The 21,155-nt window shown below is 39.9% G+C and overlaps 1 protein-coding gene across 3 annotated transcripts in view; it reads right to left on the reverse strand.

Moving 5' to 3' along the window:
- The window catches only part of cntnap5a (contactin associated protein family member 5a), a 65,846-nt gene extending 56,330 nt beyond the window's left edge, over positions 1-9,516 (reverse strand). For 2 of the 3 annotated variants that reach the window (XM_035522790.2, XM_081720373.1), the window contains exon 1: positions 9,249-9,516. In XM_035522790.2, the coding sequence (XP_035378683.1) occupies positions 9,249-9,330 (82 nt within the window). In that variant the 5' untranslated portion in view covers positions 9,331-9,516. Of the gene's footprint in view, positions 1-7,322; positions 7,441-9,248 lie in introns of all 3 variants that reach the window. The other variant, XM_081720374.1, reaches the window with a different exon arrangement.
- Between the last annotated feature and the right edge of the window lie 11,639 nt (positions 9,517-21,155).

Below are 21,155 nucleotides of genomic sequence, written 5' to 3' on the forward strand. Positions count from 1 at the left end.
ACTCAATAACACAGACAAATTGCCTTCTGTCTCCCTGTGGAGATTTCCCTTTTCTGTCTTTTCTTCTTTCACTCTTCTCATTCCAGATTGAAGAAGTAGCTCTGACAGGCATCAACCTCTCTGTTTGTTTAGGACCCAAATGAGGAGTCGAGCCAATTGCACGGGATTGGGGAAAGGAGCTATCGAACCTGCGTCTGTCACCTTCGAAAAGCACGGCTAAGTAAAGCCATTGCTCATGAGTGACTTGTGGATCACACACGAGTAAAAGGGAGCTGACAGAGCATGTGCATGGAATGAAAAGGCGTAGCCTCGTAACCCAGTGATAGATCAGTCTTATTCACAAAGATAAATTACAAGGCTACAAAGCTTATCTTTAATATGCTGTAACTGAATCGTGCAGTATTCACAGACCTGATAGCTGACAAGGAAGAAACTCAGTAGCCAAACAGAAAGCAATCATGAAATCCTTTTAGCTTCTTGTATTCAGAGTCAGTGGTATACGAGACTTATGGTTTTTGACCTTGTGAGATCAAAGGCATGCTGTAAGAATCAGCTATACATATGCATCCTTTCACATCACATTATGCAGTTGACATCTGTGCAAGCTCCATGGTTTGGATACAGTACAACTCACAATAACCAAATAAGGGCTAAAATGATTGCTTCCTGTAATTGCTAGTCTCAAGATTCAAGTTTGCATGCACTACCCTGAGCTCCAATGCCTTCTTACCCTTTGTGTTTTTCACAGTTAGAGTGAGGCCTGGGGTTATTGTCCTATTAACTTCTGCTCAGCAGCATATCAAAGGAAGTGGGACTCCGGTGGGAGGAAGCTGACAGTCGGGGGTGCTCGTATCCCATCAGCCCCAGATGGTGGGGCAAATACTGAGATGACTTCACCCACCCCACCCCACCCACCCCTCCGGGTGGCTTATGGCAATGTCACTAGGCCAACACATGGCACATTTAAGCTGAAATGAAAAACGTGGATGCCACACAGTAGATACATCTCAGCTGATATATCAAGTTGGACTCGATTGGGATTTGCCAGAAGCGGGGTCATGCATTGGGGACAAAGTGACAACTTATGCTGAATCACAGACAGTCTTTACAATATGGCAGACTTATTTTCAAACAGTTAGGAGGAATAATTTTGGAGATGGTTCATTCAGATGTTAAGACTGTAGTGATGTGCTTTTCATCTCAGCCTTGGCTCTCTCTGAATTTCAGAGATTTGTGTAAACATTTTGCTAAATAATTGTTATCCTATGTCCTTTTCCCAATACAGAAAATAAAAACATTTTAATGATTTTTCCACTCCAGCGTTTACTATCTGACTGCCTTGGTTAAGTCACTGAGACACTGAATGCTTGAAAATCTTTATTTGTACAGACAAACTTTCATGCATAAAAATACAGATCAAAGTGTTTCACATAAAATGCAAAGGCAAATATAAAGAGCATAAAAAAAGAAAGTATTAATATGACTATTAATATGACTAAAATATTAATATGACTAGAATAGAGATTTAGGAAGTAAGTAAAACTGTTATACACCTCTCCACATATATCAAAAGAACCAGTATGGAATTTAGAAGACCACATATGACCTACAGCTCTTCTAAAACTCCTGAAATTTAAAACTCCAAATCAAGACTGTTAACTGTTGCCAGCCCGGACTGTTGCCAGCCCGGATGGTATATCATTACCATGTAGCTACATAGGCAAAACCAGCAGCAAGCGGTAATTCAAATGGTAACTGACAGTGTTTATTCATACTAATAATAAAACTACCTGTTTCCTACATGTCATCTGAGTATGGTTGTCCTCTAGTTACATGAGGGACATCTGTCTCTGTCCTTAGTAAGCAGAAGTTTGTAGGTAGCTGTGAACTCCTGCTTCCATCAGTGACATTAACTCCACTGTATTCACAGTCCTCAGGCGAGCGTGGCACTGTTTCAGCTGTGCCTAGCTGGCGAGATGCCAGGGGCCTTTCCCTTCCATAAGCAAATGAAGTGCATGGGAATTATGTGGAGTTGAAGTGTCATCTGGGCTTTGAAGTGTTCATGCAAAGTGACATTTTCAGCGTGGAGGAGGACACACTGGTGGTGGTCTCTCTGCAGTGAGCTTTAACAGTCCCAACAGACAGAGTTCAGTCAGCCTCTATCCTTTGATCTCTTATCCCCCTCCCTTTATGAAGTAATGAGTACTCAGTTCTAATTCAGCATGGACCCACCTTCTTTGTGAACTGTATTCAGCATTATTTCTGGCGCTTGCATGCATTCAAGGCATTGTCATCATTTAACTAGAACATTAGACAAGGTACACTGTGGAAATGTCAGCGTTCCAAGTGATCCAAGATTTAGAATTTTCCCGTATTTATATCAATTAGGCCCCTGATGACAAGTTTAATAAACATTATAATATTTATAAATAATAAACATTATTTCCCCTCATTAACTTATTTATTCATTGTTAAATTTTTCATTACTATTAATTGGTTTTTTGAACATTTATGGTCAACAAAGCATTATTTTGTCACATGAGGCTGATCAGTACTGATTTGGAAGCTTCAGACATAGCAATGTGCATGTAGTTTCAGTGCCTCTGGTTGTACTGTGTTGTTTCAGTGCACTAGGGGGTTGGTTCACTGGTTATTTTGTGCTCGTAGTGTAGACTTACTATCCCAGAACACCTTAAGATGGTTACTGACTCTGCACTATACCTCAGTCTACTGAGGTATACTGTTGTTATACTACTCTTTTTTATGGGAGTGTCCATTTGCATGTAAAATATATTAAAAATAGTGTAAAACCTACCACAATCGAAATTATGCAATTAAACATCAATACAAAAAAAGAGTAACAGGATTTCTTTTGTCTTTGTTTTTTTATTCTTAAATGTTGTTGATATCTTGTGAGATTGCAGAAAGGTTTGGTTCTCAAGCTTATGATTATAAAAGCACTGAATCAAATTTTGTACGTACAATGGCACATTTACAGTTTAGGCAGAACAGAAGCGCAGCCTCAGTATAACTGAATCTGTGTGGGGTCGCATGGACAAAGAATGCAACAAAAAGCAGCAGGACAGAATTCACCATGGGTCCTTTTATTTTGAGCAAACAAATACTGCCCAGATAAACAGATTTTTACAAAATTGTCTTGGTTGACTTTTTTACAGAACCATATGCAAAATTCACACTGGTGTGTGTATTCCAGTGCAATAAATCAATCCAGGCCACTGTAACATCTCAGTTTTCCACCAAGGATCAATAACGTGTTATCTTACATCTATTCACCTCTGTAAGATGAATTTATCAACAAAGCATAAGGCAGTCTAAACATAAGGCAGTCTTCAAATCCTTCTCTTGGAGGGTCATACCAATACCTAGCTGGAGGCTTTCCAAAAACTCACAAATCAATTCATCAAAATTTCTCTATCCATTCCACAGGGACACCCAGACAGTCCAGTCAGTTTAGTTTTTTCCCACCTCCAAGAACACCTGTACCAGGTATTCAGTCTTCCTGGTTGTCTGAGTTATATGCACTGGGAACTGGGACAGAGCGAATATGGGGTCTGTCTATATGTCCATGCTGGGACACCCGGTTTTAAGAACCCTAATTCATTTTGATGAATTAATTCATGATTTCAGTGTGGTGGGCTGGAGCAGAGACATCGTGATCCAGGGCAGGGTTGCTGGCCTCCAGGACTGAGGGTTGCAAAAATCAACCACAGAGCTGCCTGCACCTCCAGTGGTGGATTTCTAGTGTAATTGAATACTCAACTGAAAATCTAAAGGCCCCTAAAGGCAATACATTTATCAAATAGATGCTTCCTCCCATCCACTGACTGTGCAAGAATGATCACACCGTAAAACCGCTTCCATCACATCACCTTAGACCTTATGTGCAACACCAAGGGGGTCTTTTGTCTCTTTCTTTAAGGGAGCTCAAGCATAATTTAACACACATCTCCGATAATTAATTTTCAAATGAGAGCACTGGCATGATAAATGCAGAGCCACACAAATCGCCACGACGATGCCCAGACGGGCTGGCTGCTTCATTCTGCAGCCACAAGATAATTTTCAAGAATCCATCATCAGACGTTATCTGATGAAAGCCCAGCAGTAATGAAAGGCCACACATCTGGTATGTCAAGACCCTCACCCTCCTCCACTCTGAAACTGGAATGTGTCCACCTCAAAAGCCCATTAAAGGCAAAGACATGGCAACCTCAGAAGAATATTACTTGATCTGCAAAACCACTCTTAAAGAGATATTGCCTGACATTTTCCTGTTACTTTGACAGTGCTTACAGTCTCTGCATTTGTGTGAAATAAATTACTTTTTAAATTATTTTAAATGTAAATGAGGAAAATGAGCTTTAATTGCTAGGAACACCTGACTTGGAAGCAGTGAAGCATTTAAAAAACACACAATAATGTTTGCAAATAAGTAATTTCATGTCTTGTAGGTCACACTTTAATTCTGTCCCAACAGAGAAGGAACACTAGGTCAGTGCTTGCCTTTCAACTAAAAACATATCCAACCACTATGAAAGACATTTGAAAGAGATCTTTTCTTTTTTTCCCTTTTTTCTCTTTGCATTCATACTAAAGCAATTGAAGGAGAACTACAGCAAGGCGTGTGGGACATAAAAGAGTACGAAACAGCCATCGACAGTATGTGGCATTCAAAGAGAAGAAGCTTAGCAAAGAAAATTCAATATGTGAGCTGGTCTCCTTTTAGCATCTGTGACTCTCAAAGGATAAGGTCTTCATGGGGAAATTCAGCTCTGTGCTTTAGTCTAAATTTGGCATTAAACCACAGTATAATCTCAGTTTATATGTACATTGCAATTCTAAGTCCTCAATTAATTTATCTCACATAACAGTTAGCATCAGAGTCTATCAGTTTATTTGCTTACTCATTTCAGCCCTCAGCTTCGACTTAGAATACGTTTATTTTCTTATATCCACGGGTGCCCCACTGTCATATTAACGCATTAATATGGTGATCATATGAAATGAGTGCTACTCTAGGTTCCAGTTTTATCTGAATCCAACTGTAGGATTCAGTTTGGTGATATGTGAATCCAACTAGAGGATAAAGAGACCAAAGAGAAATGTACCCTTTAATCCATCTATCTAACCATTAAATCTAACTTCAGAATTCTAAGTTTGTGCTTGTTTACAATAGATGCATATATGGAAAGCACATTCTCTGATTAAGAAATCTCTTCTTAACTCCTATTAGTTGTAGTGTATCTTAAGTTTAAAAAGATATGATACACAATAGCATCTCCACTTTAGATCAGTAATGTTTCATAGCATCAATAATTTAATGCACTAAGGCCCACACCACCTGTTGGTGGGCAGGTACAGTATGCTTAAACACTATTGATTCTATTCTCAACATATTGCCTTCCAGTCACTGAATACATTCTGGCTTTTGTAAAAACTACAATGTATTTCATCACTTCAAATCAGTCTAAGCCAGAATTTCCAGAAGACAATTTCCCAAAGAGCAAATGAGTAGAAGAAGCAGAGAAGCAAGAGTTTGTGAAGCCAGGCTGAGGTGTGGCTGCTCTGGGTAGAGACTGCGCTTCATCACAGGTCCACAGCCATTTACCTCTCACTTTATGAGAAGACTCCCAAAATGGCCTCAGACCAGCAGAGAAAGGGCCACTGCTATCAACTCTTAACCCCAGAATGTCATAAGATTCGGTATGTAATCATGGTTTCAGTATTGAAAGTCTCCTGCTGTTCTTTGCCTACAGCAAGCCTTAAACTCATACTCACCTGCTCACTAAGAAAGCTGCCTTCAAAAAGCCTCCTACTTTTGACCTTATAATGTTGAAATGAACAACTCTATCACATTAATGCTCCAGTCAAAAGTCCACCCCCTTCTTTCCCTACTGAGGGAAGAGTTGTATTTAGAATGTTAAATTAGCTTAACTCTACTGAAGCTGCACTGTGACATGCAATCAAACCTGTGAAGGACTGACTATGGATGTGTTCTGCTTAACAGCGCAGGCTTGCTAGTAGCTTTACAGTAACAGTGGGCCAAATCAATTTTGGACTTTTAAATTGCAAAGATGACCTTAGCTTGGCAGGAGCTTCACTCATGATTTGCAGCGGCTACCATTCATAGACTCTTTGACTATTAACACAGGGCACAACCTGAGAACCTTTTCCTGTCCCAGTAAAACGAACAGAAAGGACGTTGCAGACATACTTGCCTATTGGTGATATCACTTACTCAAATTTTTTTACTCAAAGTTAATTTCTCTATATGGGTCAAGAAGGCACAATATTGTGAAGAAGCACCAGCAACCAACTTAGCATTCTCAGCAGACATGCTCCTGGCAGGCAGAGACTAATTATATATTCTCAGTATTCAAGAATTTAGTTATTCAAGATGTTAGAAGACCAAACATGCTATAATCAACATGCTATAGTTGGGTCACTTGTTCCAAGTTGTATAAAAATACACTGTGCAAGATTAAGTTAGTAGGTATACTGTCTTTTCTGAATGCCTAAATTAATAAATAAAAAAGCAAGTAATTTACTTTTGTATGAAACATAGTTTTCAAAATCTACATGCTATTCATTTTACCATATATTGGTCTAAGCCAGATACCAGACCTGAAAAAAATGTGGATTTAGTTTTCAATCTGAGTTGCCTCTTTAAAATGCTGTGTCAGGATGTTTGAAGGGGATCCAAGGTATGATTAATAGTCCGCCTAAATTTAAAACTGTTACTAGCTATTAATATCAGAAGGATCAGTTCTACGGACCTCTGATTGGGACACACAGTCAAACTGCTTAGCACTGAACCAGCAATGTGTGTTATTTTAATGCTGGATCTCCAACTGTGGTACTAATCAAATTCTTCTTGGCAGGCGAAGATGGCAAGGAACCTCTGTCTCCTACTACTGATCACTGAACAAGTCAGTCAGATGTCTACTTGACTGTGTGGGCAGAACTTGGTTGTTGTTAAATGATTGGAGTTCTCCTCCAGGCTTACTTGAGATGACAGTTCTACACACTGGAAGAATAGAAATACACACTGGACACCTCTACCATCACAGTAGAAGACAGAGTAGAAGCAGAAATACTGCATGAAATACAACCTCCCACCCAATTAGATCTAAAGCTAAAACAGGTTAAAACCTCAAGCAATAATAAAAAGAAACAATCAACAAACAAAAGTTTAGAAAATTATATACTCAACCTTCCAACAAAAAATAGAAGTTAGTGACATCTTTTTTTTTTTGCTCCACTGACAGCTTGTTTTGGAAACACAGAATACTCAAACCCACTTTTGCTGTTGTCCTGGCCAGATGAAACCAGGCTTTCATCTCGTGTCATGTTGGGACCCTTTGCTGTCCCAGAGGTCACAATAAGAGGTGTGTAGCTGCTTTCCCAGGGACACCAGATCTGAAAGGACATCCCCTCGTTATTCCTCTCAGAAATGTTAGATGTTTTCCTCTGAGAGGCAGTGGCGGCCATTATCTTTGTCACCTGACACAGATGACACGGCCATGATGGGTCCCCAGCTTTATTCTGGTGTCTCTGTGGTAAATTTGAGACCATCCATTTGCTTGTCCTCAAAGAAGAGCTGGCCATTTCATTTGATACTGTCAGCCAAGATACGGGGCATACTTAGTAAGCATGCATAACTCATAAATGATTGAAAAGGTTTTTACCATTCCTGTTTTGCTATATTTTGGGACATAAAGCTGTGGCTTGCAGAAAAATGAGACTTCTTCAAATATTTGATGTAACTTGATTATTAAGCCACTCTGCAATTTTGTAATGTACAGGGCTATAAACCTAAATCTTATTGTAAAACAAAATACATTTCCAATTGTTTCTTATGGCAGGTTAATTCATCTAATCTCTATCTTTTATATATTTTATTACATGCTTGTTTGTTTGTCCATCTCATGTCAAGTCCTTTGTACATTAAAGGGTTTCTGAGGGAAACACTATGGTATATTAGGTGTGAACAGAGGAATATTTGTCTCATGACAGTTCCCAGATTTACGGAGATTATTATTAGCACCGCGATTTTAGATGCAGTCTGCCCGAGACACTCAGTGTCTTGATTCCTACAGTGCTCTCATTAGCTCAACGGATTTGTGAGAAAACGCACAATGTCCTCTCCAGCCTCACAATTGCTGCCCCAGAGGGAACCATTTATAAAGCGGATGTTGTAGAGAGTAATGAAAGGAAAGAAAATTGCTGCTCTAATGCGATGCGTTAGAGTTGAATACTACCGAAGAAATATGGGAATGGAAACTGAACTTGCAATGTAACTGAATAATATTGCGATCAATGCTGAGAAGCGCTCTAACTGAGAACAAGAGTTTTCCATTCTATATTAGTTACAGCAAACAGTTCAGACCAGCACTAATTACTAATGTCCCTGGATTACGGCTTGCTAAAAAGCCACTATTTTATTTTTATTTTATTTTATTTTATTTTATTTTATTTTATTTTATGTATTTTTTAATGTATTATTGGTTTAATTTTGGTTAAGGATACCAGTGTTCAAAACAACGATTACAGCTAATAGAAGCATCTCGACTTCTGTTAGCTATCTACGTAAATTAAGTTTTTCATTTTACATGTCGTTGCGATTCTAATTTAAACCATAAGACAAAAAGAAGAACGCCCTAGGCTTAGTAGACATAAAAAAGCAATTCCCATAGTTTGCTAAGAAAAACAGCTTTGAATTAAACCTACCACTCACAGTCATCAAACAAGCATATAAACACACATTTACACGTGGGAGTGTTTCTTTTCACATATCAGTAGCCTATACAGTTCGATACGTTTCTCACATATGTGCCAAGGAAATCTACAGTTATGCTGGAGCCGTCTGGGTCTTCGTGACCTCGTATGGTGAGGGAGTAATTTCTGCATCACACCTCGTTGCCTGGTCGGGGGGTCACCGGACCGGAATTGTCACATTCGTTGAAAGTTAATTTGGCCTGAGTAACATTCGAGGAAGTCTTACACGTGGGCCATTTAAAAATTCTTCGCTGGTAATATACCATACCATTTTACACCATGGAATAAATACTGAACGCCTTAATAAAATAACGTAATTAATGTGGAACCTATGACATCTATGACATGATACAACTGCCGATGGAACCAAACAACTGAATTTCAGACTCATTAAAAAAAACTCAAACTTCAAGGCAGTGAACTATCCCCATGCACCCAATAATACTTACAATGAATAGCACCTATTGTTGAGCTGAAGACGGCGAGCAGACTCAAAGTGACGACACAAGACCACGACTTTCCCAACTCCATGTTGCTTAAGGCTTCAGTCGGCAGTATATCCTAAATCTGTACAAAAATAAATGTATTTCCAAAGTGATTCGCAGGCGAGCGTTTCAGTTCCAGTAGCTAATGTTCCTCTATCCTGCCACCAGCGAGGCGTCAAGGGGCAGAATGCTCACCAAACGCGAGAGAAGCTCTTAAAGACACCCACTGCTCCCAAAGCGCCGTCATCGGCATCTCTCTCTCTCCGTTTCTTTCTCTCTCTCTCTCTCTCTCTCTCTCTCTCTCTCTCTCTCTCTCTCTCACACACACACACACACACACACACACACACACACACACACACACACACACACACACGCACAGACACACTTATTGAGTATATGACGTTATCTCATGTTCCAAAACAAACGCAACCAGAGAGGAACGGAAAAAAGTGCGAATTTAAACAGTTTGGAGCATCGGTATGTCGCGCGTAGAGACGCTAATGAGGCACAGTTTCAGGACCATAGATAGTTACGCGGAGTTCCAGTGATAGCACAGCTATATATTTGGAAAAGCTTTCGGTTTTGTTCAATTTGTTTTATCTCTGACACATATCACCAGTGACACATCGCCTAGAGGGTGACAATGCGCGCTCACGGCAGCAACTTTGCCAAGGACTTTATGTTCGAATGTTTTAGCAAGTGAAATGAGGCTATAGCCTGGGCTATATGCCGAGTCCTGTCCAATGCCATTAAAATACTATTCACCTGGTAAAAAACAACACCCCACCACCACCCCCGCAAAAAAAGAAACAACTGAATGAAACTTAATGAAAAATCATTTAAGGTTCATCAACTGATAACTTTACAAAAATGTGATTTTATACATGAAAGTAGATGCATGCATTTAGTTCACATTCATGCACATTCAAACATGTTACCTCAAAAATAATAATAAACACATACAATTTCAACATTTCAGACACAATATTGTCCTCAGGTATAGTGAAGTGTCTGATGAATTCGCACTTGTGTTCCTAATTATATGTAGGTGCATTTGACATTTCTTATTTGACATAACAGTTATTGATTATTTATTAATAAACAGCCACTTAACTTCACTGAGCATTCAAGGTCATGTGATAAACATTCTTCTTAATAAGAAATCGATTAATGTTTATTGCTGTGAGAAATTCTTTATTGAAAATAAGAAGTGCTCAAAAGCAATTAATCATGAATCACATGAAAAACTAAATGGTTTTCACTGTGTAGTATTTTCCTTACTTCTCTGGAAATTCACTGGAAAACTGGAATATTGTATATTAGTAGAATAGTTCAAATGGCAGCTGTTTTTCTTCTGCCACTTAAAATACTCTCCTGCTGCCTAATGTTAATTAAACTCTCCAAGTATTGTAAATGCCCACAAATGCATTTTATAACATACTGGGAGCACCAGGTGAGATTTAGAATAATTCACTCTAGGCACCATGCAAGCTGCCTCCTAGAGAGCAGCCCATTAGACCTCTGCTTGCTTAAGAGCTGCACCAGACAGGGCCAGTGTTATGCAGCTTCACTGGCTGGACTGACAGGTAGGCAGTGTCTGCTGTATCTCAGGTGGGCTGGAGAATAGAAAAACACATACACACACAAAAAAAGCTGAGCTTTGCACAAGTTCGGTTGTTCCAGGAATGTTGGGGAAAGGAAGTCAGCTGTCTTCAGGGTGGCCAATCTAAATCTGCTACTGCTAATGCCAGGCTAATCCTGCTGGTAGAGGAAGCTATGCATGATAGGTGGTGGCAGTTTCCAAAAGGTAAAAATTGAACATTTTCAACTTTGGCCCCTAGAGAGCTAATAGTCTACACATCCTAAGATTCTGATCTTAAGGATTGTCCTCTAATTGTTCAGAAAATGACCCATCCTCATATCTGTCGGTGTTCTTTCTATATTTGTTCATTTAGTGGTGAGTTTCTACAGTGTGATACCAAAGGCAATAGAAAAGTTGTGGAGTGCCTGCCTGCCTGGCATGATGTGGGCGTTCAGATCCAAGTAAGTTCCATAAATCATAAAAGGTTTATGAATGGTTTAATATTTATTTATTTGTTTGTTTGTTTGTGGTTATTATTTAGTAATAAGGACCATAATAATAATTATGAATATGTAGTTATAACACATAAATAGAAAAGGAACACAGTGACCTGCTCCTTTCCAGAGTACTCCAAAGAGTAACTCCATATGTTAAACTGCAGGTCTCACTGGTTATTTAGCCTACTTTGTGTTCTCCATCAGTCAATATTATACCTGTCAGCCTCATTAGATATTTGTTAATAAGTTACTGCCATTTAACTGCCAACAAGATGTCTGATTAGTCAGGAGTGATAAAATGGCCTACATTAGCATATGAAATTACAAAATTCATATTCTAAAGGTCACTGGACTGTGGCTGACGGGGCAGAAAATTACATGTATAAGGAGCTGAGTAGGAGGTGAGTCCCATCTTTAGGCTAAAGAAATGTAGGAAGTGTGTTATCAGTGTAGCAGGTGGTTGATGAATTAATGACTCTTCATCCAAAGTGAATCCAAGTTAATCAGTGAAGGCAGACAGATCACAGCCTATTTCACATAGATAAAGAGTTTGTGCATCCTGCTCCACACCCTTCGGCACTCGGGCAACGTTACAGAATGACCAACCACCACAGGACGTCAGCTCCCGCGGCTAAAAACGGCTAAAAACGGCTAAAAACGGCTAAAAAGGGTCTTCTTAGCGGGAGGTGCGTAGGCACCCCCCGCACTGCTGACTGGATCCAAGGACATTGGGGAGAGGACCGCGACGGCTCTCCGGAAGCAGAGGGGAACACCCCCAGTAATTTCTTGGGGGAGGCCTGAGGCTGTTGAGCCTGGGTCGAGGAGGACCGAGGGGCACCACAACGACCAGAAAGAGGGCAGTCGGGTGGAGCCAGCGGGATCTCCTGAGTTCCTTCCCTTCAGCGGACTCGCCAGCAAGACTGGAAGGGTCTGCCCAAAGCCTTGGAGGCAAACTGCCTCTGGGAGGCTCCTAGAGCAGCAGGAGAGAGGAGGACCATTAGGGGAGGTAGCACGTTTGGAACCGGGGCGGACATGCACCCCCCGCATGTTCATTGAGGCCACGGACACATCAAGGCACCTGTGGGGATGGCAGGTGCCACGTCACAGCGCGTTGTGTGTTTGTGTGTGGGTTTGTTTTGTTTTTACAGGTGCAATGTAATGTTTAGGAGCATAACGGACTGCCCTGAGAGAGTCAGGGAAGCTGCCTTTCTCCCTCTCACCGCGAGGTCTCCCTTGCTGGTGGCACTTGGCTCACCTGGTACTGGGTGGGCACCGGGCACTGCCGTGCTCTGTTTTGTGTTTACGTGTACACGGCCCCTGGAGGTTCGCATTCATTGGATGGACGCGCCGGGAGCCACGCCCCTTGGGAGGGGGTTCTGTCATGGAACGCTCACCTCCCATGAGTCACGGGGTTTGGCCCGTCACATGACTTGGGAGGATATGTTTGCGGCCACACCTGTACCTCATCTTGTTTGTGTATTTAACCCCTTGTTAGTGTGTGCAGTATCGTCGGTCATTGTTGATGTAGCGTGTTGATGTCAAGATTAGTCTCATTATTGTTAGACATATTCGTGTTCATCATTCGTGTTATATGTGAGTGCTGTTATGTTGTATGTAATAAATGTTCGTCCATGTCAATTGAGTTTGTGCGTCCTGCTCCACACCCTTCGGCGCTCGGGCAACATTATAAAGTGCATAAGGGGATTCTATATTAGTTCTTGTTTTGCAGTGTAAGTGAGCTGAACTAAGTCAAAATCCCTCAGTATATTTTCTCCGAAAATTAAAGCTGCTCTAATCAATGCTACAGTTCTTGTTCATTTCTGCCAGCCACTGAAAGAGGTCACTTCCTCCCTCTAAAGACATGCATGCTTAGCACTTTTCTTCCCTTCCCTGTGGTGAATGTGTACCCACAATAATCAATAGGCAGGGAAGTCCATATTGCTGTCTTTGTTTATTCCACACAACCTATGTAAGAGCCTCATGAACACTGGTGTTTTGACATAGCACTAATGGTGCAATTTCCCAAAACTGTAAATGCTCCATCTTGTCACAGTACAACAGTGTAATGCTGTTTTTTTCTCCTTTTACCAGTCGCTTTCCTCTCAGGCAGCTATGATAGAGAGATTTTCACTGAAACTTTGTCTCTAGGACTGTATCTTCCAAAAGGATCATCTTACAGATAACCCACAGAATAATTACACATCATTTAATGCTTTTATCTACATCAAAAATCATCTTCATCCTGGAGCCCCTGCCTGTGTATCGAATTTAGTGAGTCACACCCAATCATTTGCATAATGCACCCTCAAATAGTGATTCATCTGCTTGCTACTTCAGAAGGTTCCGTTTCCACAATCTGCATAAGTGCATTCAGGTCTCATTTATCTACCAGCTCAATAGACTCTCCCTTAAAATCTAACCCCAAGCCTTTTTCTGGTTGGGTGTCAAGTTATGAGGTCTATGTTGAAGAGCTATTAAATTACAAGGCCACCTTGTTCCATCCTTCCAAATATGTGCCTGGCTTTCCATAGTGTGGAATTCCATGAAAAATGTATTCTTTATTTTAAGCCCTCAAAGGTTACAGGGTATTGAATATTTGAAAGCCCTCTGTGACTCCACAGTGATGAATGAAAATGTAAAGGAGTAAGATGACTGACAGGCACTTCTTTGCAGCACTGTCCATGCCTTATCAAAGCTACTACAATGTACACATCCTTCAGTACAAATTTGGATATTTGTTATAAGGGGGAAAATACATATTATACAGACAGATAAAACCCTTTCTATTTGAATCTGTGAGTTGTTCCTGTTTATAAATAACCAAGGGTTCTACCTGGCAATAAAATGTTCTTAGAAAATCCACTCTAAAGATGCACACTTTATTTCAATGAGAAAAAAACAACAACAAACAAGCAAAAAAACAAAAAAACAAAAAAAAAAAACAGTGGACAACAAATGAGGCTTCTAAAATGGATTTTAACCATGCCAGGATGTTGACATGTTTCTTCTGAATACAAAGAAGCAGTCAAAACCATCTGGACTGAAAGCTCTTGGAAAACACAGGCACATGAAGTGCTCTGCTTTTGCAAATTTCACTGTGTGGTGCTGATATGTGTAGTTGTATGTGGTATTTCTTCGTAGTCTTAGAATTTTATCAGTTTCAAAAATAGCACTGTTTTGACAGTCATCTTACTGTCTGTGGTCTGCAGACAATATTACAAAGGCATTCTTCTCACATGCCACTATTGTATTGTCTGAAACTGCACCACTGAATAAAACAAAACACTTAGTTATTCTTGATTCAGCTAAGCTTTCTCTACTTTGAGGTGTTACATTTTTTTTAACAGTTCTGTAAAACTAAAAAGTATTTTTTCCCCAACAATGGAATAGAACCCCAGGGGTAAAGCAAATGCCTCTCACCTCAGGCAACCTGAGAGAAGACCTAGCCTTGTCTGATCAGCTTTGTTTGATCTCCTCACTTTCAATGAGGGACCATACAAATGCTGCTACCATATTCATCAGGACTGCATAAGTGATGGTGGGAGTAAGCTTTGAGCATGCGCACTTCATCATTATCTTTCCCAGCCAAAAATAGCTTACGATGGCACTGAACCCCTTTAACAGTGTTCATGTAGGTTTCAGAGGTCTGGGAAGGAAAGTTTATTTTATTGTTGTTTCCACTGTAAGACAGGCACTGACACATGTTGCATTGAATTTACGATTGAAATCTGCAGTTGTATTCATTGTTGAAGTCTTGGAAATAAAGCATAAGGCAATTAAAAGTTTCATTGTACTTTGTACACTTATAAATGAAGATTTTGACTTTGAAGAGATAAACAAACTTTGTTCTCTGTCAACTGTGGTAACAATGTCTGAGTGAAAGACCCTTAAGAACTTTGCTTTCTTTGACTCACTGTACTTTGCAGGCATGTACTTAAAAGTGCATATACATTTCAATAAAGCAGCAGTGTTTTCTAATTTGCAGTTGAGCAATTTTCCTTGGCTTGATTAAAGAGTTCCTCTCTGGAAGTGAGATCAAAATTTACAATCAGTGCTTAAAGTACTGGACTTGGAAAACTGGCAGAAAATGTTTAATAAATTAATAGAATGAATACATAGATTTGGAGATTGACAAATAACTTTCTCTATGGCCCTTTTATCCTCTTCAACTCTTTCCATGTCCCCTCAATACCTTAAAGCATATGGCTTATGGATTTGAGCATATGCATTATGTATAGAGAACATAGTGCTAAATAAATAGAAAAACAGTACCTGGCACCTTAAGGAGTGTATTAATTATGCTCAGTTATCTATCAAGTGTGATATGCTTGAACTGTAACTTTCTTGTGGATTTATGTGGGAATGTATTCTAATGTCAAATGTACACCAAGCTGCGAATTAGAAATACTAATCAGTATTAGCATTTATAATGGTAGCATTTGCCCCTTTTTTCTTTCTTTTTTTTTTTTTTTTTTTTTTTTTTACTTAAGCGCCTTTCTTAATTATAAAGTCTGGTTTATGAAGCATGCACCTTGAGATTCCTTGACAAGTCTCCTCTGGTGTTTTGTATTTGTGATCCCTATTGTGGCTTATATCCAGGTGAGCAAGCCAGTGAAGGGCAGACAGTCCCTACTTGCCCATCCCAAATGATGGAGAAACTCCAGGATGGGACAAGTGCCATCATTAAATGTGGCAATAAAACCTCCTTCTCTTTCAGTAACATAATCCATTCATTCTTCACTGCAGCCTGCTGGCTAAAGAAAGGGAGAGAAATCAGCTTAGCTCAAAGTGGGCAAATGTGGCAAGGGCCACTCATCAGTGTGATTTATAGCTACTTCAGTGACACCCATCATTGCCATAATAGCAGCTTATGACCGATAGCCTTGGCACACTGTCTGGTATCGGGGTTGGACTGAGGCAGTGCTGAAACGATGTGGATTTGCCTGCAATCTTGAATCAATATGTACATTTGTTATGAAATGATGCAAAAATGTGATTATGATTGTGACAGGGACAGAGCCATGTTTGTTTTGTCATAGTGCAGAGTATTAGGTGAGATTATCTGAGTATGATATGAATACCCTGTTCTTGGCATCCTATGTTTGTGTGTATGTCTATGGTGAAGGAGAGTTATTTAAGCTTGTGTCTATATATAAATCTGTGAATTTCTGAAATCTGAATCTGAAACCCTACACTGCTATCATGCCTCCCTGTCCACAGAACCAGAACACCAATTCTGTAATCCTTTTTTTATCTGTAATACAAATTCACAATAATGTACATGCAACCACATTCACTATAAACTAGGTAGGTGACTAATATACTACATTCACTAATTCACTAATGTACATGTAACCAATGTACCAAATTCATTATAATGTACAGGTAACTAATGTACCACACCACATGCATATTATGGAAAGCACCTTATTGCCACAAAGTATGTTCCTGTTATTGTGCTCCTTAATTTGCAGATTGTATTTCTTTATTATAATGCATTTCATTCTAAATTAAATGATTGCTCGATCACAGCTGGTGAGTATCATTTAGTATAAGGCAAACAGTGCTCTAAGTATTCAGATTTTGTCTCAAGCTAGACTGTGCATTCATTTGGTTTTCACTTCTCTTCCTTTTGGCTTTTTTCACCAGTTGTAAGCCATTCCAACACTTGGCAGAAGTTGTAAGTAGGAGGAAAAAGTGAGAAGGGCCATCCACCCACTTCAGAAAAATTAAATAAATGTACAGAGACAGATGTACACAAAAATCCATGAAACTGATACTACCATAGTTAATAGTGTATCCTCAGTGTATAAGATCACTGCCATGGTCCATTTCCTGTGCACAAATAGCAGCAACAGCAGTTTTTGTTAGGAAGTCTTTCCTGTGACTTTTGTGGATATTTCTTGAAAATCGCAGCCACAAAGGCCATGCTTTCTAAGTTTGGCTCAAATGGCTGAGAAAGAAAATCATGATTTCCTGTGGTTTATAAGAACAAATATGTTTCCCTTAAAGTTGGCCTTGACAGCAGTGCTAAATGGAGGCATCTGCATTGAGTTCCCCGTGTATATTATTTCTTTTTATGACATTACCTTACCTTAACAGGAATGGAAGAGCTGAGCTTACACATGGAGACTAATTCCAGGATGATTCAATGACAAATCCAACCACTATCTCTGGACCTGAGTTTTAGCCGACGCACGTCATGCAAAGAAGCATGCAAATGTTGTTTGAAATGCTGAAATTTTGTCAAATTTAAGGAAAGTACATGTGCTCAAAAGTGTGTGGCATCAAAGGTTAAGCTTTCTATGAAAGTGTGATGTACACTCAAGGAATATATAATTTTGATAAAAGTTTAATCAAAGTTAATGTGAACATGAACAGCATGTCCCAAGTGCAATCAGATTTCCTTATCTGAATCCTGCAACACAGTGTAGTGTGGTGATCTCTCCGAGTCATTATTCAAAGGGAGTAAGGTAGCTTCACTCAGGACCTCCAGATTCCTACTTCTCCACTGCACTCCATCCCACAGATATTTAGGGAAGAGAAATGTTGAAAGTCCACCTCAGATGGGTGTCAGAAGTGCAAGTGATCAATGAGTTCCCTTTCTCCATAGGTACCTTCCACTGATGGCAGCCAGAGTATCTGGGTTTCTTTCACACAGAATGTACTCAGAAGGAACCCTCTATGGAGGTAAGGGCCTGGTGTTCGACCTTGACCATGTTGTAATAAAAACGCTGAGAGATGGACTACTAGAACATTAATTAAGCTTTAAACTGTCCCTGGGAGAGATGTTGTGTTAGACTTGGCAGTAGAACCTCAGTTTGCTTTGTCTTTTGAGTCATCATGCAGTTAAAGACAATGTTTCCTAAATCATCTCTTTAATCATATAATAGAATAGTCGGACAAAAAAATGTTAACATGCATAAAGAGGAATGAAAGCTGATAAGTGGTACAACCAGAGTTTTTTTTTTTCTTTTAGTCACATCGGCATATTTTAATGTACAAAGTGCATTAGACTTCCAAGTGTTATTACTCTTTGTAAATGAAAGAAGAGCTGTGGTCAATATTCTTCTTTACATGTGCTTTCAGTTGATCAAACTACTGTTTAATTTGGCCTTTCTTGTTAAGACTGCTCTTATGAATAACTAAGCCAAGTGAAAGTTTGCTTAGCCAAAGCACATACAAACAATTAGTCATGCTGAGTTACTGATGTCAGTGTGTAAGACCGTCAGTGTTATTTCAAGAACATCATAAAAACACAATTAATGTATAATAATACATGTATTTACACTGACAGCTGTTGATTAGGTACTGTCAAGTAGCACAATTAGCACAGTTACTTCACAAACATACTATAAATCTTTCTTTTTATAGACACTCATGGCATCAATGCCACAAAAAGGAAAGCTAATCAGTAAAGGTCCAAAAGTAACCTATTGATTGAAAGGTTAGGTACATTCAACCTATTCTTGTCTTTAGAGCAAAGGTTCATTGACATGGCCTATGCAGATCAGTGTCTCAATCTGATGTGAAAAAGCTGCTCCTCATCTGTTCCTACACAGTTTGTCCTTCTTCTAGTGAACTCGGTTTAATCCAGTCTGATCTGTATATGTGATTTCTTATGGTAGACTGACTGCTTCTGTCGTGGAGGGTCATATGGAAATTTCGTGGAGAAATAAACTGCTCACAAGCTCTTTTGATTAGCCTGCTATCTGGCCCATGGAGTGATTCTGTGATGGTAATTAAAACCACTGCTTAAAGTGTGCAGGAAACAAATACTCTTCTTCCAGATACTTTCCACATCAGAAACGTATTCAGCAGCCACTGCACTGGTTCATCCTTGTCTATTGGTGTATGTGGATGAGCGGGTGGAAAGGAAAAGGAGCAGGTGGGCTGCCAGCTGTTCCCTTGGTCTACTGCCATCACCCTCCAGAGCCGGATGGGGCCTTTCCACACACACCCCGATTCAACCCCACCCTGCTGCCCAAAAAAAGAAGAGAAAGTGAGATTACATATCTTCTGCTTTGAGAGCATAAGCCTTGCTTGTGTGCCCCCATATGGGTTTTATGGCATTCGAGACCAGCTGATGGGATCTCCCCTTTATGCTGTCATTGACAATGACAGCCATGGAATCATACCGAATCAGTTTCTTCTCGGTTGAGCCATGCGTCGGTAAATTCTGTTTACCGAGCAGCAGGATGCCACAGATGGCATTGTGTCATAATTACAGCGGAGGTGTGATTATATCTGATAATGAACAAAAATGTACCACTGGGCTCTCCTTTGGTTAGTGACATGGTACATAGGTGTAATGTGTATTGAATTAGAATTTTCAGATTCATGCAATTATAATTGCACATTTAAATAAATAAATAAATAAATAAATAAATGTGTGTATTATTTAAATTGTTGGAGGCTTGGCTGTAGCATCATTACAGTAAATTGTTTGGTAAACAACCATTCAATTTTTTTTTTACCTGCACAGTAATGTGAATTTTGCTTGGTAATATTCTCAAAATCTTTTCAAACCCTGCCATAACCTAAAGTAACCCAAAGGAAATCTTAAGTTATTCAACATTTTGGAATAATTTGGAAATCCTTGAAATGACATTTGATGGCTATAAAAAGACAAATGACCACACACACACACACACACACACATACACAAAAATGAACTTGTTCTTTATTATATCTTCCCTCAGCTCCTGTAGTATGCAGCCTGGTCTCTCTTTGTCTGTCTCTCTCTCTCTCTCTCTCTCTCTGTCCAGAGCCCAGAGGCAGTTCAGACAGTGAGGATCCTGCTCCATCCACACAGACCCAGCCAGCCCTGCCTCCCCTCCTCCTCTGCGCACACCTGTGGCTCGGCACAGTGCCACCACCCTCCTCCACTGCCACTTGCCAAATTTCAGGATTAAAGGTACAGAGCTCTCACTCACAAATTTGATTGCAGGAGATCGGCATGCGGTATCTCACTTGTGTTTTGAAGTGAAGAACCACATAATGTTTTGTGTATTTGTTTGTTTGTTTGTTTGTTCTGTCTCTGGACGAGGTGGCTCTTTCTCCAAACGCTACTTGGAGGACTGCATATTTTCTCCTCTTATGTTATTTTGGCTTGGCAGGGATTGAAGACATTATTTGTTGGTTTTACTTTTACTTTTTAGAATCACTTTCAAGGGTCCAGTTTGTGTGTACGGCAAAATTATTTTTAGTCAAAAATCATTCATGATGACACAATGTAGGCCCGCCAAACAAACCGCATAAACTCTATCAAAGAATGCCGAGTCAGAAAATTCAGAAGAGAATGCGACCTCCCAGTGAAAAGCACTGCTGCTTAGGGTGGCAAGAGGTATTATAATAGAACAGTCTTGACTTTCACGACCCACAACCCACCAGCCCACTTAATCACAGTCTTCAATATGATTAATTCCCAGCCCCTTTCACCCTGGAGCCCAGACTGCAGCTGGCCTTGCGTGGATGATTTCTTACCTAATTACCTCGATTACCTCAGAGAGTGCAAAAACTCAAATGTGAGTTCATTCTCAGATTATTTCAGAAATGCTCCAAATTTAATGCCAGATGCAGAGCGCCTTCAAATCTTCTTCACATTAATTAGATTCAGAAGTTTGCACAAGCCCTCCATTTCACCATGTTAATATACAATTATTTCCATAGAGAGGCTTGGGGATCAGGAAGCACTTTGCCCTGATGGTGATGGTCTTTGATGTGCTGAGTTTGACCTTTAAAGTCGTTCATCATGTACTGTGCTGTCTGAAAAGATCAGCACTAGCG

Source organism: Electrophorus electricus, chromosome 9, assembly GCF_041902795.1.
Source record: "Electrophorus electricus isolate QZ-2024a chromosome 9, ASM4190279v1, whole genome shotgun sequence".
NCBI classification, from domain to species: Eukaryota; Metazoa; Chordata; class Actinopteri; order Gymnotiformes; family Gymnotidae; genus Electrophorus; species Electrophorus electricus.